The sequence below is a fragment of the Carcharhinus amblyrhynchos genome, chromosome 15 (genome assembly GCF_965287045.1).
Source record: "Carcharhinus amblyrhynchos chromosome 15, sCarAmb.v2.hapA, whole genome shotgun sequence".
Taxonomy (NCBI): Eukaryota; Metazoa; Chordata; class Chondrichthyes; order Carcharhiniformes; family Carcharhinidae; genus Carcharhinus; species Carcharhinus amblyrhynchos.
This window is the reverse complement of record NC_137338.1, coordinates 65,470,665-65,496,975: the sequence shown is the minus strand read 5'-3', so window position 1 is coordinate 65,496,975 and position 26,311 is coordinate 65,470,665. Positions and strand designations below refer to the sequence as shown.

Sequence of the window (26,311 nt, the reverse complement as noted above, 5' to 3'; positions counted from 1 at the left end):
TCCTTATGAATTCCTGGTTTGCTCCCATGTGGTTTCTCAGAGATGCTACAGGCATTTGGAAATGCTATATGTTTGATTAACATTGCAAGAATGCCTGAAGCAGATGGAAGTAATGTGTGTTTTAATGAATAGAAGAGTTGGGAATTGAAGGGCCGTGCTCTATGGTCTGTTGTCCATCATTTCTCCATAGTGTGGTAGAGAAGAAGAAGAGAGGTCAGAGGGGCAGCCTGAGCTTGACAGAGGAGCAGGGGGAGCTGAAGGGAATATTTCCAAAGGAGGGGAGTAGCCTGATTTCTGATGAAGGCAATTAATGTTGTGGGACATATTCCTACAGTTGTGACAGTTTAAATCATCCCAGCGCTCTACCTCCACATCAGAGTAGGTGTGAGCTCTTGCATGGAGTTTGCTGAAGACCAATTACCCTCTAAGACCTGTGACATGATTCTGCCGGGCATCACATGTCAATGTTTCCACTGACAGATTTGAAGGATTATTTCATTGGCATTTGTCAGAGCTTCTGCAGGTCAATTTGTTTCCACATCTCAAACATTGCAACACTTCAAAAACAGGTCTCATTAGTTGTCATGAGACTTTGTGATGTTGAATGATATATGTTTTGTCACAGCAGAGGTTGGCCCACCATTGCCAACTGTGGGATCCTCTATTTCTGCTCTTGTCAATGGGGTTTCTTGTTGAATGCACCCTTTGCCAACAAGAAACCTGTGGTGGGGTGCAGCATTGGCAGGCCTGGAATCTCCAGCTTGCATGAACGGCCAGAAAGTTATTAACTGGTTCACTTACAAATAACACCCTTCAACAATGCTCAGGAAAAAGACAGAATCTCTTTAGTTACTCATTAAATGGCGCCAATTTGCAGAAAGGTTTGTTGAAAGCAACAGGAAGTTTTCTACATCCAGAGTAACATGTCAAGCAATGTTTCAATATGAGTTTCGAATGTGTGAGCCAGGAATCAGATGGGGGAGATTTTCTGTAGGATTTGATACTTTTTCACAGGCCAAGTATCAGGTAACCATTGCCCTGAACTACACATTAAAAAAAATGCTTCCTGCAATTGATAAAAAAGAAATGTGATGAAAGAATGACCGTGGGGGGTAAATTTTCCAGTCCTGCCCACTGTGGGAATCTTGATTTCATTTGATTTATTATTGTCACATGTATTAGAACAAGGTGAGAAGCATTGTTTCTTGCGCGCTATACAGACAAAGCATGGTGACACAGTGCTCAGCACTGCTGCCTCACAGCGTCAGGACCCGGGTTCAATTCCAGCCTCAGGTCACTGCCTATGTGGAGTTTGCACTGTCTGGGTGGGTTTCCTCCGGGTGCTCCAATTTCCTCCCACAGTCCAAAGATGTGCAGGTTAGCATGATTGACCATGCTAAATTGACCCTAGTGACAGGGAGATTAGCAGGGTAAGTATGTGAGATTACGGGAATAGAGCTTGGGTGGGATTGTGGTCAGTGCAGAGTTGATGGGCTGAATGGCCTCCATCTGCACTGTAGGGATTCTTGATTCTATGAAAGAAGAGAACGTCGGAGAGAAGGGAAGCAGGGGCTGCAGTCATGGGAGGGTGTTACTGTCATAGCTAGGATGTAGAGAAAGATCAACTTAATATGTGGTCCATTCAAAAGTCTGATAGTGGAAGAGGGAAGAAGCTGTTCTTGCATCATTGCAGACAGGATGGAAAGTTTGGTGGTCAGTTGACATTGGGTGGGATTGGCAGGAATTTCCAGTTACAGGGTGGGCATGATTAGAAAACTCTGTATCTGATGTCTTTCACAACCTCAGCACTTCAGTGCTTTTAATAAGCAATGAAGCATTTTTAAAGTATCACACATGGCAGCCAATTTTCATACAGCAAGATCCCAAACTCCCCCCACTGTGTTAATGAATAAATGTAATAATAAACCTGCTTTAGTGATGTTGGTTGAGGAATATCCTGGATCAGGACATCAGACATTTACTGCTCTTCTTCAAAATAGTGCCATAAAATAACTTTCATGTCCAACTGAGAGGCCATTGTTTCATGTCCAAGTCAGCACCTCCAACCACGCAGCACTCCGTCTGCTCAAATCACTGAAGAAGGATTTCAGTCCACTAGAGGTAAGGGTGCACCCAACACCGACACCAACTGAGGAAACTCATAGGTCCAGATTTTACCGGCAAGTCCGCCCCAGTATCGGGGCAGGAGAGGCTCGCAAAACAGCATTCTCCATTGGCCTCAGGTGTAATCTTACCAGCTCCCACCATCCCAGTTAATACTGGGATCTACAAAGCCCATTGCTTTGACACTCTGGGCCGTCGGTTTAGTATTGATAAACAAAATACAGCACCAAATATCTGGCTTGACGTGAATAGTCCTTTATTCTGGCATCAGGCATTGAATTCAGTACTGCAAAATATATAAAAAAAACACAGGCTGCTTCAATAAAATCGTATAGAACAAAAACGAAATCAATAGCCGGGGGTGCAGCACGTCTGTTGACATTAATGCATGGGAAATGTTCCTCTAGCCACTGCAAACTGTGTCCATGCTGAGGAAACGAAGTGAATGAGCAGCCTCGACAGTTGAGCATAATGTCATTGTCCAATTGCCCACTCAATTACTGAACACATCAATAATTAGCAGTCCTTAGGAAGGGAAGTGTTGGCTCGTGCTGAAGGGCTCACTTCATAGTCCAACTCTTGCACCAAGTGGCCGCTGCAGCTTACTGTCCGTCAGAGTCCTGCTTCGTGGTAGCAAGGGATAATGTGCCTTTGAATGCAGTGCCAGACATAATTAAATAGCAGTCATTGTGACACAGTCTGTGAACGGATTGTGTTACCATTTTCCAGGGCTGGTATTGGCATCCTAGCATGCCACAGTATACCCTGCGTTCAGTCCCAAGTGTTCAATTACATGTAGGATTTGTAACTGGATATTTTGTAAGTCCATTTGTCTCGCTTATTTAATACCAGTTTGCAAAGTAATGGAGTTTTTGGACTCTTGACAGCCCTTTTTTCTCTTTGCTCCTGAGTCACTTTGTCATCCTCCTCTGTCCAAGAATCAATCAATAAAGAACCAGCTCCTTTTTGAAAAACTTGCAACAACAGTGGCAACATTCAATAGTTATGTGCAGCATTTTATCTTTGAAAAAAACTGTTTGCTGTGCAATGCTGACTTTATTTACCTAATAATTCCTTGGGTGCTTTCTCAGTTTGTCATTCCCAGACTATTCCACAGATTTGCTTAGAATCTAGTACCTTTGTGGTTGGACAAGCAGGCCTTGGCACTTATCAGACAGTTTCAGTGTTACAGGAATAGTCATCGGGGTTCTTGAAACAGAGACCATAAGGCACAGAAATGTGCTCAATTCTGCAACAAGAATACTTTCATGCAGCATTCATATTCCATTTCTGAACTGGCTCAACTTAAAATTCACTAAATGAAACTGAAGAACAAACTACACATAAAACTCTAACAGTGGAGTCACAGGTGAACATTTAAGGTTAATAGCAACTGGGAGGAGACAATATTCCCTTTAAATCACAACTGGGTAGCTTACACACCTTATTGTTTTATAATGTTCAATGAGCTGCTGTAATAATATTTTCACTAATAAACTACATTAGAACAGGAGACCCTTCAGCCCCTCTAATTTGTTCCGCGATTCATAGCGGATCTGTATCTCAAATCCATTTACAGACCTTTGATTCACAGCCGTCAGTGCTTTTACACAACAAAAATCTAACAATCCCAGTCTTGAAGATTGCAATTCACCCCAGTATTTGAGTGAGAGAGAGTTTTAGACTTCCACTTTTGTAGAATCATAGAATCCCTATAGTGCAGAAGGAGGCCATTTGACCCATCGAGTTATACTGGCCACAATCTCATCCGGGCCCTATTCCTGTAACTGCACACACTTACCCTGCTAATTCCCCTAACACTAAGGGGCAATTCAACATGGCCAATCAACCTAACCTGTACATCTTTCGGACTGTGGGAGGAAACTGGAGCACCGGGGGAAACCCACGGAGAGAATGTGTAAACTCCACACATACAGTGACCCAAGCCGAGAATTAAACCCGAGTCCCTGGTGTTGTGAGGCAGCAGTGCTAACCACTGTACCACCATGCTACCCTCACGAAAGAACAAACCCAGGGAGCTACTCATTAGTTAGCATCTTAATGTCAGGAGAAGGAAAGGTGCTGAAATGCTTGTTAGAAGGTGAGGGAGCGATATTTCGTGAGGGTGAGAAAATAATGAAAGTAATCATGGATTTCTAAAAGAAAAGTTCTTTTAGAATCGTAGAATCCCTCCCCTAAAGGCTGATGTCTGATTTCCAGATTATGCTTTCATGTACTGGATTCCCCACCAGAGGAAATGGCTTCTCTGTTTCCACCACATCAACTCCCTTTACCAAATCAATTCAGATCATTTCCCATCTTCAAAACTCTAGGGAAATACAAAACCAGGGCTAAGATTTTCTGTTCCCACTGTGGCTGGATTAGTTGCAGGCCAGCCAAAAGTTCATTAATTTCGGCAAGCAATAATCCTAGTTCAGTCTGCTATTGCTCTGATGAAGCTGCGCTAAATCCCTGCCAAGGCCTAGATATCATTCCTGTGGCCAGAACTTGACTACAGTGATCCTGTAATATAAATGACCCCATGACAATTATTTGGGCCAACTTTGTTTCATGAGAGAGTGCTTTCTTTCATTTATAGAATTCCTACAGTGCTGAAGGCAGCCATTTGGCTCTTTGATTCTGCACCAACAACAACTGCAACAACAAGGCGTCCGTAACCCGTTGCCTTTACCCTGCTAATCCCCCGACACTAAAGGGCAATTTAGCATGGCCGATCAACTTAACATGCGCATCTTTGGAGTGTGGGAGGAAACAGGAGGACCTGGAGAAAACCCACACAGAGACAGGGAGAATGTGCAGTCACCTGAGGCCAGAATTGAACTCGAGTCCTGGCACTGTGAGGTAGCAGTGCTAACCACTGTGCCACTCTTACCAACACTTCAAGAACAAACTGTTAATTTGGATCCCAGCAAATATGTAGGGGTTAAAATCACCATTGCCCAAGCTTTCCGTCTCTCCCTCAGCCCACATCTCTTTCTTCATCTGGTGCCAATGATTGCTTGATTATAGTTCTGAACAGTTTAGCACATTGAAGGTACTATAACAATGCATGTTGCCAGAGCTATAAGGGCAATGCCATAACATGGGTGGAGCAGTCTGAAAGAACCACTTACACTGAAAGGGAAATGATGAGGTTTCAGATGAATGCTGGTGCTTGGATTAGGTTTGATGAATGTTCATTAGCAATTGGAGAAACAATTGGTGACACAGTTAAGTTCCACTTAAGAGAAGAGATTTCCAGTTTAACAATCTAGACTGGATCTGAACAGATCATTAAGTTTCCTTCTCATCTCCATATCTGTTAGTTGTGAATAAATAGGATGTTGTCTCCTTAGGCCAGTTCAACTCAGTTTCACTTCTGTTGCACATTTGCTGTTTCTAGAGCATAATTTACAAATTAAATGAACCTTACCATTCACTGCATACTGTGCCCTGAACAGCAGCTTCTAAATCAATATAAAACTCCTTAACAGCCCTGTTGGGAGTTCTAGAGTCTCTCTCTTAATTCTCTTTTTATATATTTCAACTCCCCAACAAATCACCTATGCATAAATACAATAGTAAACATTGAATGTGCAAAAGCAAAAGGGTTCTACAATTTTAATCCAAAAAAAAAATCATTTTATATAAATAATTTATAAATTCCCCTATATGAGTAAGTACAAAATAAAAGGAGTATTAGTGCCACATGTTGAACACTAACAGGTATATTTTCCTCTCATTATAAAACATAATGTAAAAGTAAACAGGTGGGCAGCTGGAAGTAAGCCAGAACATCCCTTGCGTTATTGTTAAGGGTTAGATTTTCCTCCATAACGTAGATTGGTGTGCGCTGGATTCACACATCAGGAAACTGGACCAGCAATCACCCCTCCTCGACACTGCCATTCTGAAGCTCTACATATGGAGTTGCAAAGACTGCTTATCTTTCCTACGGCCTTGCTCCCATTGCTAAAGGATTGGAAGTTCCTCGGTCAGGAAGAAAATGTTGTGCTTAATACGATGAAGACTGTGTTAAAAGTTCACTTCATAGTTAACTTTGTAAGGCCAATGACCAGAAAGCAATAGGGATGAAACAGAAGTTCTGAACCACCAGTTGTTGTGAGGAATTAGTCATGTGTCAAAGAAGATCTGGACAGCACATCTGATCTTCATCCAAAATAATAGTTGGCAGATTCAGCAGCTGTATGGGTTCATCTGCTTGTCTACTGTCGACATGGCCAACCTGACCTGACTTGACAAACACTGACCCAAACCAGACCTCCACTCCAATTCCAGTGAACTTTCAGCTGACCTGCCCTGGGTAGAGAGATGGGAGACGGGAGTCTTGTGCCTCTTTTGAAGGGGATGAATGAAATAAATTAAACTGATGCTGAAACAAAGGATTTGGACAGCTGAAGTCGGTATGGGCCTGCGAGATGCCAGTGGGTGCAGGATGGCTGAAAAAGCAGAGAAACAACGTTTGGTTAAGTCATAACTGTCGTCACCAGAGCAGGGAAGCAGCAGTTGAGTTGGGTCAGAACTAGGAGTTCAGGACACAATGTTAATGGAACCACTAGAGGTGGCATCAAACCATTTAACTTCACATCCTGATTTTCACAACAGGCTCACACAATCCTCATGGAGGGGACCACCATTACAATCCTGTGCATAATTCCACTAGCTGGTTGAAGTAATTCCCATCTACAAAGAATGCAATGCAATCTGGCTGCTCCTGATGGATGGAGTGAGCAGATCAGAGGAATATCCTGACCAAGGAGCCTTCTATTCTCATTTTCTGACTCGAATCGGCCACCTTTTCAATGGGTAAATATGACCACAACTAAAAATAAGAGCAAATAATGGCAAATAGAAATCTGAGAGAAAGAGGAAAATATACCCAGAAACTGGGTTGATGGGGTTGGGCGGGGGAGAGACTGGGAAGGAAAGCATAAAGTATGTTTTAGTTCCAGCTGAGTCTGGATACTGAGATGAAATCTAAAGGGATAAGGCAGTTCCAGTCAGCGTGCGACGCACTCCCTTCAGACAGGGAAGACCTGCTGTCCTCCTTCCCTCACATACTGACTAAGGTACCTGTTCTGTGAAATCCAGGTGATCTGGTATAGGAAGACCAGTTAAGACCGTGAGGGCTTTATTCCACACAGTGAATGTGGGGCACACAGGCTGCACAAACGTAATGTCAAAGGTGTACAGATGCTGAGCGTTGACAGCATCATAGAAGGACAAAGACCCGTTATCGTAGTCCAGCAAAAGGCCTAGCCTTCGGAGGTGAGGCGAGGGCTCCACGGGTATCTCCTTGCTGTTGTGTCTTGCCACCCAGCTGTTATTACACCGACAGAAGACCCAGGAGAAAGCATTCTTCCCAATCCACTCGTGCTTTGGTGCTGACTTGTAGGCAATTCCAATTGCATACCTGGAACAAAACGAGAATGGTTTTATTGTCTGCACACTGATCACTGGAAGATAAGGGCAGAAGTAGGCCATTCAGCCCATTGAGCCTGCTTCATCATTCAATACAATCATGGCTGATCACCCACTTCAATGACCCCCCACACTATCCTCACTATTCTGGGTGGCACGGTAGCACAGTGGTTAGCATTGCTGCTTCACAGCTCCAGGGACCTGGGTTCGATTCCTGGCTTGGGTCACTGTCTGTGTGGAAGTTTGCACATTTACCTCGTGTCTGTGCGGGTTTCCTCTGGGTGCTTCGGTTTCCTCCCACAGTCCAAAGATGTGCAGGTTAGGTTGATTGGCCATGCTAAAATTGCCCCTTAGTGTCCTGAGATGCGTAGGTTAGAGAGATTAATGGGTAACATATGTAGGAATTGGTAGGAAAGTTGTTGGAAAAAATTCTTAGGGATAGGATATATACGCATTTAGAGCATTGCGACCTGATTAGGGATATGCAGCATGGCTTTGTTAAGGGGAGGTCTTGCCTTACGAATCTGGTAGAATTTTTTGAGGAGGTGACAAAAACAGTCGATGAAGGACGAGCCGTTGATGTCGTCTATATGGATTTCAGTAAGGTGTTTGACAAAGTCCACCAAGGTAGGTTGGTTGAAAAGATTAACCTGTCCTTGTATCCCATGAGTATCATACACAAGGATAGGTATCTAGATGGATTGAGAACTGGCTAGTTAACAGGAGACAGAGAGTAGTAGTGGAAGGGTCCTTTTCTAGCTGGAGGTCTGTCATCAGTGGTGTGCCACAGGGCTCTTCTATTCGTAATATATATAAATGACTTGGAAGAGGGCGTACGCGGTGTGAGCAGCAAATTTGCAGATGACATGAAGATGGCAGGATTGGCGGACAGTGAGGAGGAGTGTCAGGCAACACAGCAGGATATAGATAGGCTGGTATATTGGGCAGATAAATGGCAGATGGAATTTAATCCTGATAAATGCGAGGTGATGCATTTTGGAAGGAATAATGTAGAGGGGAGTTATGTGATAAAGGGTAGACCTGTTAAGAGTATAGAAATGCAGAGGGACCTGGGAGTGCGAGTGCACAAGTCTCTGAAGGTGGCAACCCAGGTGGAGAAGGTTGTGAAGAAAGCTTACAGTATGCCAGCCTTTATAGGAAGGGGTATAGAGTACAAGAGCTGGCATCTAATGCTGCAGTTGTATAGAACGTTGGTTAGACCGCATTTGGACTACTGTGTCCAGTTCTGGTCGCCTTGCTACCGGAAGGACGTGGAGACCCTGGAGAGAGTGCAGAGGAGGTTTACCAGGATGCTGCCTGGTATGGAAGGACTGGGTTATGAGGAAAGATTGGGTAAATTGGGGCTCTTTTCCTTAGAAAGATGGAGATTGAGGGGGGATCTAATAGAGGTGTATAAGATAATGAAGGGTATAGATAGAGTAAACAGTGGTAGGCTTTTTCCTAGATTGGAGACAAATATCACGAGGGGCCACGGGCTTAAGGTGAGGGGGGAGAGGTATAATTTGGATGCTAGAGGGAGGTTTTCCACACAGAGGGTAGTGGGGGTATGGAATGCACTACCAAGTAAGGTGGTGGAGGCAGGCACGCTGGACTTGTTTAAGGTTTACTTAGATAGACACATGAGCGAAACAGGGATGGAGGGTTACAGGAGACTGTTTTGAATAAGGATCAGAGCCTCGGGACGTTCCTGGAAATCAACTGTTGCATGTGTTGATGTTATTCTCTTTTACTCCACAGGTGCGTCGGTCCACCTTGTTGTCTAACGAGGGGCACACACACAGTGGGTCGTGCGAGGGCTGCTCTTGGATGTTTCAAGAGTAGCCTGGTACTTTGCGTCGTTTGTGTACGCTTAAACTGGACCAGCAGACAGGCACCACAACAGCTCAGTGACTATCACTGTTTGCTGTGCAGATACATGGATTTGGGCCAGTGTCTGTGGGAGTTTGCACATTCTCCCTGTGCTTGCGTGGGTTTCCTCCGAGTGCTCCGGTTTCGTCCCACACCCCAAAGATGTGCTTTTAGGCTGATTGGTGTAACAAATTGTCCCTAAATTATTCTCCCCTCAATCTGGTTTCCAATGTGGGTGCCATAAGCATAGACATGGGTCAAGGGTGGAAGAGGAAAAGCACATTGTTAAAATGGCGGCACGGGCTCGTTGGGCCAAAGGGCCTGTTTCCTGTGCTGTGTTGTTCTTTGTTCTTTGAATATAGAACATAGAACAGTACAGCACAATACAGGCCCTTCGGCCCTTGATGTTGTGCCGAGCTATGTCCAAACCCAAGAACAAGCTATCTCACTCCCTATCATTCTGGTGTGCTCCATGTGCCTATCCAATAACCGCTTGAAAATTCCTAAAGTGTCCGACTCCACTATCACAGCAGGCAGCGCATTTCACACCCCAACCACTCTCTGAGTAAAGAACCTACCTTGGACATTCCTCCTATATCTCTCACCATGAACCTTATAGTTATGCCCCCTAGTAACAGCTACATCCACCCGTGGATATGGGGTAAGGTCTGGGTGGGATTGTGGTTGGTGCAGACTTGATGGGCTGAATGGCCTCTTTCTATACTGTAGGGTTTCTACGATTTCTATGATAACCAGAAATATCCCCACATCCCTTTATGTCACCGGTATTTAGAGATCTGTCAAATTCTGCTTTAAACAAACAAACAATGTCTGAGCTTCCACAGCTATCTGGAGTAGAGAATTCCAAAGATTCATAACGCCCTGTATAAAGAAACTTCTCCTCCCCTCAGTACTAAGCAGCATTCCCCTTATTTTGAAATTGTGGCCCCTGGTTCTAGATTCCTCAACCAAGGAGAATATCTTTCTTGCATGAACCCTGCCTATTTCTTTCAGTATTTCGTATATTTCAATGAGATCACAGATCGATAAACATCAAGTCACTTTATATTAAACATACAGCACAAAAAAACTCAGCCACAGGGTTATGTCACTATTTATGTTCCAAGCAAGTCTCCACTAACTGGTTCAAAGGACGCTTTCTTGGGCAGCACAGTGGCACAGTGGTTAGCACAGAGCCAGGGACCCGGGTTTGATTCCAGCCTCGATGACTGTCTGTGCAGAATTTGCACATTTTTCCTGTGTTTGCATGGGTTTCCTCCAGGCAGTCCAGTTTCCTTCCACAGTTCAAAGATTATGCGGGTTAGGAGATTGGCCATGTTAAGTTGCCCATTAATGTCCCAGAATCTGTAGGTTAGATGGATTAGCCATGGTAAATGCATAGAGTTACAGGGATAGGGGTGGGGAGAGGGCCTGGGCAATATAGTCTGACAGAGTTGGTGCAGACTCAATAGGCCAAGTGGCCCCTTCTGCACTGTAGGGATTCTATGAATTCTTCTATGAAACCTCACTTTGCCTCACCTTTTAAGCATTATCTCTTGAATTCTCTGCCCATTGAAGTGGTGGAGGCTACCTCATTGAATATGTTTAAGTCACGGGTAGATAGATTTCTGATTGATACGGGAAGTAAGGGTTATGGGGAGAAAGCGGGAAAGTGGAATTGATCCACTTCAGATCAACCATGATCTTATTGAATGATGGAGCAGGCTGGGAGGGCTAGATGGCCTACTCCTGCTCCTATTTCTCATGTTTTTATGTTCTTATACCCTTCTAGAATTTTCTTTCTCCTGTATTCACCTAGCTTCTCTTTAAATGCATCATTAGACATGGTTATCAAGAAGTTAAGATAAAGATCAGTCAGTACATCTCTGTAGCCCAGGTTAGACTATGTGTATAGTTCCATGGGTATAGTTCCAAGTGCCACACCATCAAAAGGATCTAACAATCTAACCTTGGCAGCAATATAGCGAATGATCACCAGAGTGTTTCAAAGCTCCAAGGCTTAGATTGAGAGAGATTACAAATTCCCTGGGATATCGAATTTGAAAGAGGCTTTTTATATTTTGAAAGGGATTGAAAATGGAAAACTTCATGCACAAGTGGGTGAATTGATGACAAGGGAGAACATAGGGCTGAATTTTCCCATCCTGAGAATCGGAGTGGGCGAGAAGCAGACCATGGAAAGGGCCATTGACGTAGGGTGGGTTTTTCTGATTTGAAATTAGGCCATTCAGTGGAAAGGTTAGGGAATATTGCCTCACAAAATGGATGAATGCAGAAATCTTGCACATCAACTGGTGGATCCTAGCTCAATTAATAATTTAAAATCAAAGATCAATAGGTTTTCACTATCTAAGCACGCTAAACGATATGGAGTCAAGATGGGTGGATGGAATTAAGATACAGATCAGTCATAATCTTAATTGAATGTCAGAATGGGTTCAAGGGGCTGAATGGCCTCCCTGTGACCCCATGGTGTTCAGGTCTGGGGAGCCAGCTGGTTATCCTGTGGATGGATGGGGAAATTACACAACATACGAATAGCAGCTCCCACTGGGTTTGGAAAATAACCCACAGATATGGGTTTAAATACATGAATAGGATGAGAATAGAGGGATATAGTTCCCCTGAAGGGTAGAAGTTAAGTTGGGCACCATGGTCGGTGCAGCTTGTTCCTGTACTGTAATTATCTTTGTTATGTTCCCTTTTCTCGCACTCTCCCATGAAAGCAGAGGGGCAGTTTACAGCGGAAGCAGACATGCCATGCTCGAGTGAAAGAGCACAGCTTGCAACACCCACCTGGAAGAAGTTATTCTTCCAAATTCTTCAGATTTTCCTTCTGCCAGCGTGACATCATGGGGCTCTGCCCCTTCAAGTTTCTTTTTAACTTCTAAACAATAGGCAGAGGAAGCTGCCATTGGGACTGGCAGCTTCAACACTGTTTTCCAGCTCACTGCCACATTCTACATGAAAAAGGGAACATTCTGCCCATTCTAAATATAGAGGTGGCTCATCATTGGCTGGCAATGTACCAGAGCTGCCGCTGTTAATGAGTTTTTGCATCCTTTGTCGCTGGGGAACCTGTGCTGGGGTTTGCCATCGATGGGACCAGAAGATTCCACCATGGCTGGAAAAACTTGGTCAGTGTTTTTAAGCCAGAGGCATTTTATGGAACCATCATCAGGCAAAGATTGATGGCAAGCCAGTGAAGAGGGCATTAGGGCACAGTTCCTTGGTCAGAGATGTTTTAATTTTTGTTTACTCCATCCTTAAAGTTACAAAGCCAATGCTCAGAATGGACTGGGCAAACCCAAATCCATTGCTTGCTTGCTACAAAAACCAAAATCCAATTGAATCCAATTCAAGATCCCCATAAGAGAGACAAACAAGTATTGCACTCCATCTTGGGCCTGATCTGACACTTGAGCCAGAATTCTATTGTCCTGTCTGCCATGGGAATACAGTAAAAAGTCTGACAACACCAGGTTTTAGTCCAACCGATTTGGACTAATCAGTTGGACTAAAACCTGGTGTTGTCAGACTTTTTACTGTGTTTATGCCAGTCCAACGCTGGCATACCCACATCATGCCACAGGAATCACAGTGGGTGAGGGGCAGATCATGGAAAGGTCTGTTGACCTCGGATAGGATTTTCCAATTTCGGGGCGAGTGACACCGCAAAGTCCCGCCCATAATCTTAGCCAAAAGGTCAAGAATCAGTAACTGCTGAACCTAGGCCCTAAAATGATGCCAGATTGAGGTCTTTGTGATTTGCTTGGAACTATTTACCTCAAGCCTGATAGTTAATGACATCATGGAGAAGTGGAGCTTTATGGGAGTGGGGGAGAGAATTAGGATCAGGGCTAGGGCTAAAATTATTCAACTTTAGGGCTGTCATACGAGTGCTTACTGCTAACACTGGGCATCGAAAGTGGAAAAGATTCCATTGCTTAACAGCAACATCTGGGCAGGAGTACAAAATAGAAGAATGAACGAACATGGGTTGTTTTTAAAATCAGCAGTGAGGTTGAGGCAATATCGCTTGAGGCCTATCTGAATGGCCTCCAATGGAATGTGTAATGCTCCATTTGATATTCGTTCAGCTATGCTGTGTCAATATGCAACAATATCCCAGCAATCTGCAAAAGGGGAGCTCCTTCGGGAAGCCTGGTGCCTGGCAGTTTGGCTGCAAGGTCAGGAATTGCAGTGCTGGTTGAGACTGAGCTTACACAGCTGCTTTCTTCAGATATGGCCATAATGGCTTTGACATTTTTCTTGCATTGGATCAGCTTGGATTATGAGGCCACTTTTTGAATCTGCTCAGAAAGATACAACTCGCGTTTCATATACATCTGACACCTCAAAGTACACTTTAAAGGTTTGTAACCTTTTATGAATGCTACACAAAAGAAAGAACCAGTTGCCCTGTTGCAAAAATGGTTGGACTGATGCAGTGTTTTCTGGTTATTTCAAAGTCCTTTTCTGCTCTCAAGCTTTAGAAACATAACATGCTGCCAGGTTTAGCAAACTCAGTTTTGTTGAAGTAGAAAATGGCAGGAAGGCCAGGAGCCACCTGACTCAAGAGCCAGATATTTTCCATCTCCAGCGGGCATCGTCACAGGCAGGATGCAAAAATCTGGATTCAAAGTGAGTGTCATAGAGTCATAGAGGTTTACAGCATGGATACAGGCCTTTCAGCCCAACTTGTACATGCCGTCCTTTATTTTCAAAACTCCTAAACGAATCCCAATTGCCCGCATTTGACCCATATCCCTCTATACCCATCGTACTCATGTAAATATCTAAATGCTTTTTAAAAGACAAAATTGTAGCCACCTCTACTACTACCTCTGGCAGCTTGTTCCAAACACCACCCTCTGTGTGAAAAAATTGCCCCTCTGGACACTTTTGTATCTCTCCCCTCTCACCTTAAAACTATGTCCTCTAGTTTTAGACTCCCCCACCTTTGGGAAAAGATACACACTATCTACCTTATCTAGCCGCTCATTATTTTATAGACCTCTATAAGGGTCACTCCTCAGCCTCCTGCGCTCCAGAAAAAAAAAGTCCTGGTCTATCCAGTCCCTCCTTATAACTCAAACCATCAAGTAGCATCCTAATAAATCTTTTCTGCACTCTTTCTAGTTCAATAACATCCTTTTTATAATAGGGTGACCAGAACAGTATTCCAAGTGTGGCCTTACCGATGCCTTATACAACTTCAACAAGACGTCCCAACTCCTGTATTCAGTGTTCTGACTAATGAAACTAAGCATGCTGAATGCCTTCTTCACCACTCAGTCCACCTGTGACTCCACTTTCAAGGAGCTATGAACATGTACCCCGAGATCTCTTTGTTCTGTGACTCTCCCCAACATCCTATCATTAACTGCCCTGCCCTGGTTCAATCTACCAAAATGCATCACTTCGCATTTGTCTAAATTAAACTCCATCTGCCATTCAACAGCTCACTAGCCCAATTGATCAAGATCCCATTGCAATTGGAGATAATTTTATTCATTGTCCACTATGCCACCAATCTTGGTGTCATCTGCAAACTTACTAACCATGCTTCCTATATACTCATCCAAATCATTAATATAATTAACAAGTAACAGTGGAGCCAGTACAAATCCCTGAGGCACACCGCTGGTCACAGGCCTCCAGTTTGAAAAACAACCCTTTACAACCACCCTCTGGCTTCTGTCAAAAAGCCAATTTTATATCCATTGGATACCTCATCCTGGATCCTGTGAGATTTAACCTTATGCAACAACCTACCATGCAGTATCTTGTCAAAGGGCTTGCTAAAGTCCATGTATACAACATCAACTGCACTGCCCTTATCTACCTTCTTGGTTACCCCTTCAAAAAACCCATCAAAACTCATCATGATTTTCCACTCACAATGCCATGCTGACTGTCCCTAATCAGTCCTTGCATCTCTAAATGCTTGTAGATCTTGTCTCTCAAAATACCTTCCAACAAATTACTCACTGCAGATGTGAGGCTCACTGGCTTGTAGTTCCCAGGCTTTTTCCTGTAGGCCTTTGTAAACAAAGGCACAACATTTTCCACTCTCCATTCTTAGCACCTTACCCATGAATATCGATGATTCAAATATCTTGGCTAGGGGACCTGCAATTTCCTCCCTAGTCTCTCACAATGTCCTGGGATACACTTCATCAGGTCCCGGAGATTTACGTACCTTGATGCACTTTAAGACTGCCAGCACCTCTTTCTCTGTAATATGTACACTCCGCACTATTTATTTCCCCAAATTTCCATACATCCATGTTTTTCTCAATAGTAAATGCTGACGAGAAATATTTATTTAGGATCTCACCCATCTCTTGTGGATCCACACACAGATGACCTTGTTGATCCTTAAGAGGCCTTACTCTCTCCCTTGTTACTCTTTTGTCCTTTATGTATTTGTAGAAGCTCTTAGGATTCTTCTTTGCCTTATCTGCCAAAATAATCTCATGTCCCCTTTTTGCCCTCCTGATTTCTCTCTTAACTCTACACCCACTATAGTGGCAGTCACACCCACAAGGCACAATTATTTTACTGGATGTCAACCCAGATTCAGGGCTGGAGTTCTGCACAATAAAAGGACTGCCTACAAGTGGGTTCGAAACCTTCATCTTCTGGAGGAGATAATGATGAAATAGGGTGATGTCTATCAAGTTGGGGTCTTGTCATCCTGAGGTTGTACTTGACAATAGCTCGATGAAATAGGGAGGTGAATTATCTCTTTTGTCATGATCTATCAAGTTATGTTGTGCACCTCCAAACAAATGAGGAAAAGTTTCACTGACTCTTTTACAAAGAGATAGTCCCTGACTCCAACTCTCACTGCCCAGAGGTACCCAGTATGTCAGCCCGCATGAAGAGTTTGTTACTACATGACGTCAGGATTGAACTCCCAACGTCTCCCTTCTCTCACTCTCTCTGGGCTTGACCTCTGTCAGATTCTTGGCTGAAAGTCATTGGCTACACTTGTCCATGAAGGTCGACATCTCGGGCACATTTCTGGAGAAGGACCATACACAAGACCCAAAGAGTTAACCTTTCTCCAAAGCTTGGACAATCACCAATTCAAGCTTCTCTTGATGAAAGCCCCAGTTTTATATATGCCCAATAAGGTCCACTCCCCCAACCTGGCATCAGTCTATAACAGTGTGTGGGCCCTACCCAAAGCTTTTCACTCCATTTTAACTCTACCAGTTTGGCTTTTGAGAAAGGCAATCTCTTCAGCATTGCAAACACCTCATGAATGTTCACAGCATTGGGGTCTACTGAGATAATTTGAACTCCAGTACAGTTTTAAAGTCATGAATCACACACAGTTCCAGAGGAACAAGAGACACCTTATGGACAATAGGATCTGGGACAGAAAAGGCCTGGGGAAGTTTCATTTTGAAAAACCTTTCCTTGTGGGCTAGAAGGAGCAGGCATCCTCCTCTGAGTTCCACAAGGAAACATTGGGTTCTTCCTGGCTTTGAACCCTCTCCCTCCCCACACCATTCCCCGATCATTACATCTTGAGAAATGGCACCACCTCTTGCCAACCAAAATCTTTGCCTTCAGCCCCCATGCCATCCTTGCCAACGGGACTCAGTTTATCTGGGCTATCTGCTCGCATTATCTTGGATGCTCCTCTCCTGCTTCACCCCCAGAGGGTGGGATTTTCCTGCCCCCTCCCGCTGCTGGGATCAGCTGGCCCTGCCAAAAGTCAATGGATTATGGCTGGGCTGTTACATCCCCCATGGAGGGACCTGCCATGATGGGGATGAAAAATCCCAGCCTCGGTTAAATCAATCTTTTTTCAATGATGATTCATTGTTTGTGAGGCTAGTACTTACTGCTCAATCCAAGTTGCCTTCTAGAAGGTGGTGAGTTGTCTTTTTGAACATCTGGAGTCCGAGTGGTGGACGGACTTCCAGGATTTTGACCCAATTACATGAAGATCTCCATTAGCCATTTTGAAAAGTGAGGACAAACCTGAGGTTGGTTTTCACAGGGCAACAAGCACACGACAGCAGCTAACACTCCCACTGATTCTACAGAGAAAACATGCAATGCATCTCACCACGTGCTTCCTCCAATGAGGATTTCCCAGTAATGTCGGCCGCTGTCAATATAGACGTTGCCAGTTATACCATAACTCCCTTGGCTGGTGAAGCGTTCTGGAGTGTGGCTCTTCTTTGAGGTGGTCTCATCCCGTTCCACACTGAGGTTATCATGAGACACTTTCAGCTTTTTGTGCGCAGATTTGGGATCCAGCTTGAAAGGTTGGCCTAGGATTGTATATACAAAAGAACAAGGCTGTTACCAATGGAGATCAATGGGAGAGGGAGATTAGGCAGCGTATATAAGTGACCTATGCTGACTTCTACCCTGAAAGATTTACTTATATATAGCAATTTACATTGCTTCAGGTTTCACCATTGCATTTTACAGCCAATTAGGTACTTTCGTTATTCTAACATAGGGAACACACCCTATAAGTGTACAGCAAGCTCTCATAAACCACAATGTGATAGTGATAACACAATCTGTCTTTTAGCTTTGCTGACTGAGGGAGAAATATTGTCCAGAATCTCGAGGATAACCTCTTGCTCTTCTCCACAATAGTTTGATGGGATATTTAACATCCACTCATTCATCTATGAATTTAATAATATCTCATCTGAAAAACATTGCAGCAATTGCTCAGTGTTGCATTGGAATGTCAGCCTAGATTTTGTGTTCAAGTTCCTGTCCTGGGCGACATGGTGGAACAATGTTAGCACTGCTGCCTCATAGTACCAGGGACCTGGGTTCAATTCCCAGCTTGGCTCACTGTCTGTGTGGAGTCTGCATATTCTACCCATGTCTGTGTGGGTTTCCTCCGGGTGCTCTGGTTTCCTCCCACAGTCTGAAAGATGTGTAGGTTCGTTGGATCGGCCACACTAAATTCTCCCTCAGTGTACCTGAATAGGCTCCAGGGTATGGTGACGAGGGAAATTGTACAGTAATTTCATTGCAGTGTTAATGTAAGTCTACTTGTGACTAATAAATAAACATTTGGTGGCAGCTGATCTATTGTGGTCACACTAGGTTTGGCTGATACTTCTATCAGCGTCTCCCCAAGATTTACCAGCTGCAGTAAGCTTTCCAAGGTCTCAAGAATGGCTCCGTGGGTTGCATTGTTGCTCTGGGACAGAAGCTTGTGGGTTATGTTCCACTCCAGAAACTTGGGCACAGAAATCTAGGTAAACACTCTGGCATAGTATTGGGGGAGTGCTACACTATCACAGGTGCTGCCTTTTGGGGGACATTGCAAACCAAGGTCCCATCTCAGGTGCTTGAAGAATAAACGCAGAATTCTCCCCAATATCCATCTCCCCACATCACCCAACAAGAAACAAATTGGTCATTGTCACATTTCGAACATTACAGGAGTGGCTACACTTTCTAAGGTTCCTTTTTAGTTGTAATACATTGGGAGATATTCTGACATCCCAAAAGGAGTTACAGAAATGCAGCCTTGATTCATATGTTACACATTGTCCATAAATAATAGGTATCTCACTGGAAAAAGAAAGTTGTGTTGGCCACATGAATGAGCACTTCAAACACACAATGCTGCAGGCCAAGTGCTACAAAATGGGATTAGAGTAGATAGGGGCTTGATGGTCAGCGCAGACATGATAGGGTAAAGTGTAAAACTTTATGACTCTAATGTTTGTATGATAAATACATGGACAATTAAAGATTTTTTTTTCAGTTTATTTAACAATGTCCAAACAGTTGTTTGTCTCCTCCAACCAGCATTAACATTCTTACTTTGAATTCTTTGCCCCAAAAAGGCTGTGATGCTTTCAGTGCTGAGACTGATTGATTTTTTTTCCTTAAAATGAAGGTATGAAGAGATGTGGAACCAAAGTGGGTAGGCGGTAAAGTCTGGGCCAACGCCTGCTGGAATGGAGATATGGAGCCTGAACTAAATCTATCCTTGGACTTTGGCAAAAAATCAGGTGAGCTGCTGGCATCAATCAGGCCTGTTAGGCCTCATCAACTTCACTCAGTGTTTGTGAGAGATTTGGGAAAGACAAGGAAAGAGCAACAGTGGGGTCAATGTTGGGTCTTTTCTGAGTGGCCTCCTTTAAGAGCTGCTGACGAGGCTGGTCAAGAATCAGGAGTAGCAGTTGGAGCTTGTGCAAAGTTTGACTTGTGCAAACCAATTTAACAATCCAGGATTGAATTGGGCACAGGAATCTTGTTTCAGTACTGAGATTTCAGGAAGCTGCCACTGCCACCTATAGGAAGACCCTCACATGTTTAGCAGTGGCTCAATCATTTGTGCTAATGGGCAGAATGTTCTGCTGGTAGATTACTTTCAGGTTCCGGCTTCACATGGGTCAAACATGTACCCAACTGCCCATTTCCTGGAATCCGCCACTGCCATCCAATTAATGACAGTGGGCAACTTTCTGCGGTAGCTGGCCAAGCAGAGGGCCCACAGCTGTACAGCCAGCTCCGCCCACCCCCCACCCCCCATGGACACTGCTGAGGCAAGTAAAGGGTGGTAAAGATATCTCAACATGGAGGCACTCATAGAATCATAGAATCCCTGCAGTGCGGAAAGGCCATTTGGCCCATCGAATCTGCACCGACCACAATCCCACCCACGCCATACCCACATATCCCTACATATTTACCTGCTAATTCTTCTAACCTATGCATGTCAGGACACTAAGGGGCAATTTTAACATGACCAATCAACCTAATCTGCACATCTTTGGACTGTGGGAGGAAACCAGGGCACCTGGAGGAAACCCACACAGACAAGAGGAGAATGTGCAAATTCTACAGGGACACACTCTTGGAAGGGTGAATCCAAGATGCTGAAAGTAAAGAGGCTCAAAGCTGTTGGGACACTGGAGTGGAGGAGAGCCCTCTGGAGGATTGATTTTGGCCATGGGTGAAGAATCACAGCCTGCAGCCCTTTGAGGCTTGTGGAGTCTCTGGTGGTTGCCCAGCCTGCTGCCAGGAGGCTGCCTCAACAGAACTGTTGGCTTAGACACTGATGTCAAGAAGGTCCCACTAGATTCCTCATTGTTTTCTCCATTGGGCATTTAAAAGGACTAATTTTTGATCCCCCCATCCCCTCCTTCCCCCTCGTATCCCTGCAAGTCATCTGAACATGGGAACACACTAGGGGCATTAATTCAAAGTCTCCATGTCTAATTTTGCTCCTGGTCCCATCTTCAAACCTGCCTCCGTGGGACTTGGAGGATTCTGAATCACTACAGCCCATCAAGTCTGCACCGACTTTACTCCTACCCAGGCCCTATCCCCATAAATTCCACGTAGTTTCCCTGCCCATCCCTGACACTAGGGATAAGCCAAACCACCTAACTTGCACATTTTTGGACTATGGGAGGAAACCGGAGCAAAGCCACACAGTCATAGGGAGAAAGTGCAAATTCCACATAGTCACCCAAGGCTGGAATCAAACCTGGGTCCCTGGCACTATGAGGCAGCAGAGCTAACCACTGTCCCACCACGTTGCTTGATGAAAGAAGAATTGTTAAAATCAGATCTGAGCACTAATAGATTGCACACATTGGCACAGCTTTAATATTGTCTGAACTGGCTCTGCACACAGGAGTTGGCTACAGCCCAACAGAATCAGAACTACAGCTGCATATATTAAAACCACAAATTAATTCAAACAGTCCAGGAAATGGTTGAAAATAAACGCTCAGAAAAGGTGGAAGAGCTTTCAACTCATTTGAAAGACTGTCAAATGAAATGCGTTCAGGGTCCCAGGAGGGTGACTGGGACATTGGGCAGAATTCTCCAGGTGGGTACGCAGAGTTTAGGCACAGCTAAAAAAGTTGGAAACCAGTGTGAAATCACAAATCAATTCTCCCAATGGCGGGGTTGGTCTTCCTGCTGACAGGTGGCATGAATGTCATTTGCATTCATTTACATATCATGAATGTGTATTAAAACAGCTGATCATCAGTGTCCCATCAGGCCTTTCAATGTTGCGTCATACCAACAGGAAATTACATCAGCAAAAAACCCGATTGCTAAAGAGTGGCATGTGCAAAGTGGCCCTCAGTTTGACAGAGACTTTGAGGTGAGTGCAACACTGCTGCAGTGCAGCACTGCTCCTGATCTGCTCTCCATCACTTTGCCGGCACAGACCAGATCCTGCCTCCAACTCCGTGCCGAGCTGGTTTCATGGACAGTACCATGCTGCTGCACCTAGAAACCCTCCTGTGCCACCATCCCAGTTCAGTATTAGAACAAAGAACAAAGAACAACACAGCCTGGGAAACAGGTCCTTCGGCCCAACAAGCCCGCGCCGCCATTTTAACATTGTGAGTTCCTGGGGTTGTGGAATACAGACATCTCCTTCCTCCCAGTGGCCCATACCAGTTTCTACTTGCACAGTGTTGTGCTGTGGGTCTCACACAACCACCTTAACAAAGGTCTCAAGTTCAGCCGGGGAGTGCGAGGGGAGGAAGGGAGGTTGTGGTCTGGCCAAGATAATGTTCAACATTTATTCATTAGTGTCAGAAGTAGGCTTACATTCACGTTGCAATAAAGTTACTGTGAAAATTCCCTTGTCACCATACTCTGGTGCCTGTTTGGGTACACTGAGGGAGTGTACCCTCAGTGCAAGCATCCACCTAACCAGCACATTTTTCGGGCTGTAGGAGGAAACCGGTGCACCTGGAGGAAACTTATGTAGACAAGGGGCGAACATGCAGACTCTGCACAGACAGTGACCCAAGCCAGGAATTGAACCCAGGTCCCTGGTGCTGTGAGGCAGCAGTGCCGCAGTGTGCCACAGTGCAAAGGAGGATTACGTAAGGGAATGGAGGGAGCAGTATAGCAGAGAGGTATGAGGAGGTGGATGATGAAGATGAACATCAGAAGGCAAAGAAGACTGAGGGGAGGCTTGATGAGCCACGCAAAAAGTTCCCAAACAAGTGGGTTAAAGGGATGTCACATCATGTACTGGAATGCGATGCACAAAGACTCAAAATGCATTGAGTTCAGCTCCAAGTGGGGCTTGGGTACCTCGTAGGTGATGTGCTTGGGGGTAGGTTGTTGAGTTGAGGAACACACTTCTTCTTGAAGCTGTGATCCTTTTCCCTCTGGGTTGCTGACATCCTGCATGATCTGGTGAAGACAGGTGAGAGGCCAAGAGAGGGAGTGGAAGGGATGCCAGCCAAGAGAATGAAGAGTCAAATCGGGAGGTTTGAAAAAGCATGTTAAAGGTTTCAGCACTAGCTGGGCTCAAATGGCCAGAGTGATGGAGTGTGCTGGACTGGTGTTTAAATATGGCGCCAGGACCTTCAACCTGGCCAGCTAATGCCAGGCAGGAGAATCAGCTGCCAACCCACCAGGAGATCAGGAGGGGACCTCACCTGTGCATAACTAATGATCTTCCAAGTGCAGAATCTGTTGTAGAATCTCGCCATTCTGGTTGGCAGAACATGGCTTCCTGAACCACCCCCCCCCCATTACACTTGGCCTGAAAATGGGAGAATTCTGCTCATCGTGTTTAAACTCTGCCACATACTGCTCCCTTGCCACCAATTCCATTTCTCTTAGTGCCCGCTGACTCGTGCCAATCTGAGCTGAGCTATCATTTCCTCTCCATTGGCAATACCTCCACACAGTGCCATCTGAGCCCATCTACTGCTGAAACATTTTTCCATGCTTTTGCCACCTCCCTAAATCTCAGCTTATTCAAAGCCTCGCTGCCCATATCCTGATTCACACCAAGTCCTGTTTCTCCATCACCTGTATCTATATTGGCCAGCCTTCCCATGCACCAATGTTACAGATTCTCAACCTAGTGTTTAGCTCCTTCTATGTGCTTGTCTCCCCTTTTATGTAAGCCCCTCCTGCCCACAACCCCAGCTGCTCCCTGATGCCTCTGCCTCCATCATTCTCCATTTTCCTTATTTTTGGCTTCTTGTGTACCCCCATTCCCTTTACCTCAACATCACTGGATGTGCCTTCAGTCACCTAAGCCTCATGCTCTGCAAATACTTCCAGAACTCTTGCCACCTCTCCATCTTTACTTCCTCCTTTCAGAGCTATGATCAAAGCTCTGCTCAGCGAGTGCAAGATGGTTGAGTGGTGATCCAGGAGTGAGATCCACATTCTGTTGATGCTGGCGTTTTAAGAAACAGCTGGGGGAGTTTGCTCAAATGTCAGCTAGTTATTTGATCTGTCTAGTTATGACTCCAACCCTGCAAGGGTTTGTCCTCCACACAGGGAAAAGCAAAGGTCATTAGTGGCATATTGCTCAGCCCTGTTTTCAAAGCTTCCGCTCATTTGGTGGTCATCCCAAAATCCCTGTTCAACACTACAGCTCCTTTGAGTAATTTGATGGGTAGAAACTTCTGGGAAGGGAGCATGGTGGTGCAGTGATTAGCATTGCTGTCTCACAGTGCCAGGAACCCACGTTCGATTCCCAGCTTGGGTTACTGTCTGTGCGAGGACTGCATGTTCTCCGTGTCTGCGTGAGTTTCCTACGCGTGCTCCGGTTTCCTCCTACAGTCCAAAGATGTGTGGGTTAGATGCATTGGCCATGCTAAATTCTCCCTCAGTGTACTGAACAGGTGCCAGAGTGTGGTGACTACGGGATTTTCATAGTAACCTCATTTCAGTGCTAATGTAAGCCTACTAGTGACATTGATAAATAAACTTGAATGGAGACACTGTCCTCAAACAGGACCAGTGAGTATTTTTGCCAGTTTGCATCTGAGAACTGAGCTTACCTACATTGGGGTGACTTACATTACTTCAAGATCTCCAAGGCTTCTCCCCCCTCTGGGGGAAGAAGCAATGCCTTCATGAGAGAGGCAGCCCACAAGAAACAATTGAAATCTGATGGAAGGGAGCATTGTGGCCCTCTTAACTCATTGAGGTGAGACTCTTTCTCAGTAAGATGAGTACATGAGTTTATAAACACTGCCTTCAGGTTTGATGTTGGAGTCTTTAGGATGCTGGTTTTGGGCAGAAACCAAATTATGGTAGTTAGGCTTCGTCTGTGACAAATTGGCCCTGGGCCAACAACAACATGATCGACCTGTGGTGCCAGGGGGTGCCTGGGCAATGTAAATTTCCTGAAGCTGCAAGTCCAGATGAAGACAGCACACTGCAGGGCAGTCTTTCCCAACAAACTTCCAGGCTCATGGCTCTGAAGGAAATCAGTAAAAGCAGCACAAAATACGCGGAAACTCCTTGAGAGCTTTATAAATATGTATGTGACCCACTTATATTTATATTTGTCCTTAATTCTAATTGGTTGATGTGGGCAAGTGCACTCCTCAACTATATGGAAGATTCAAATCAAAGTTGCAATCAAATCACACTGATTAAATTCAAGGTAAGGTATGTAATGGTGACGTGCAATAAATATCATACTAATAGGAATTGGTTTCATAAATTGGTGTATATTGACTTTTGTAGGCGAGGGGGATGTCCCATTGGGCATAAGATGAAGGGGTGTTAACTCCTGAGAAATAGCCCATAGCTTTATGCTGTTTCTGAGAGGGGTCTCAGCTGATATTACAATAGGAGACTCCCATCAATGGGTGTCCTATCCCAGTGTTGCCCTGCTTCTTGCAACCTGAATGAAGGCTATCAGAGATCCAGCAAGCCAGCTGATGTCCTGTGATGTTGAAATATTTGATGTCATAGAACAGAAAAGCAATGTTGTTCGAAGAGACGAAGGTTGAGAGGTGACCTGATAGAGGTTTATAAAATGTTGAGAGGTATAGATAGGGTGGATTCTCGGAGGCTATTTCCCAGGGCTGAAATGGTCGCTATGAGAGGACATAGGTTTAAGGTGCTGGGAAGCAAGTACAGAGGAGATGTTAGGGGAAAGCTTTTCACTCAGAGGGTGGTGAGTGAGTGGAATTGGCTGCCGTCGGTGGTGGTAGAGGCGAACTCGCTGGGAAGTCTTCTGGATGAGTAAATGGGATTTAATGGGATTGGGAGTTACAGACAGTTCTACGGCTTCATAGGTATGGATATGATCGGCACAAATTGTGGGCCGAAGGGCCTGTTTGCGCTGTAAAATTCTATGTTCTAGAAAATAGGAGCAGGAGTAGGCCATTCAGCCCATCGAGCCCTGCTCCGCTATTCAGTGTGATCATGGCTGATCCTTTATCATAACATCATACTTCCATCACTCCCTCTCTCTCTCTCTCTATATATACCTCTTGACATATTTAGTGTTCAGAATGCCATCCATTTCTTTCTTAAGAACGGTATACACTTTGCTGAGTGATAACTAAGGACTGTGGAAAAAGAGATAATCAGCCATGGGTATCTAAGGAAATAAAGGAGGGTATCAAACTGAAAGAAAGTGGCAAAGATTAGTGGGAAACTAGAGAATTGGGAAATCTTTAAAGGTCAACAGAAAGCCACGAAAACAGTGAGAAAGAAAAGTAAGATGGATTATGAGAGTAAACTAGCTCAGAATACAAAAAACAGATAGCAAAAGTTTCTACAAATATATAAAACAAAAAGAGTGGCTAAAGTAAACATTGGTCCTTCAGAGGATCAGAAGAGGGATGTAGTAACTGGAAGTAAGAAAATGGTTGAGGCATTGAACAGGTATTTTACACAGAACATAGAACATTGTAGTGCAGTATAGGGTCTTTGGCCCTGACCTGTGAAACCAATCCAAAGCCCACCTAACCTACACTATTCCAATATCGTCCATATGTTTATCCAATGACCATTTAAATGCCCTTAATGTTGGCAAATCCACTGCTGTTGCGGGCAGGGCATTCCACGCCCTTACTACTCTCTGAGTAAAGAA

At 44.6% G+C, this 26,311-nt stretch overlaps 1 protein-coding gene across 2 annotated transcripts in view; it reads right to left on the bottom strand.

Moving 5' to 3' along the window:
- Nucleotides 1–2,374: 2,374 nt before the first annotated feature.
- The window catches only part of LOC145353376 (E3 ubiquitin-protein ligase Midline-1), a 255,742-nt gene continuing 231,805 nt past the window's right edge, over nucleotides 2,375–26,311 (bottom strand). For both annotated transcript variants that reach the window (XM_080204088.1, XM_080204089.1), the window contains exons 9-10: nucleotides 17,549–17,756; nucleotides 2,375–7,558 (exon numbers count right to left, since the gene is read on the bottom strand). In XM_080204088.1, the coding sequence (XP_080060214.1) occupies nucleotides 7,210–7,558; nucleotides 17,549–17,756 (557 nt within the window). In that variant the 3' untranslated portion in view covers nucleotides 2,375–7,209. The remainder of the gene's footprint in view (nucleotides 7,559–17,548; nucleotides 17,757–26,311) is intronic.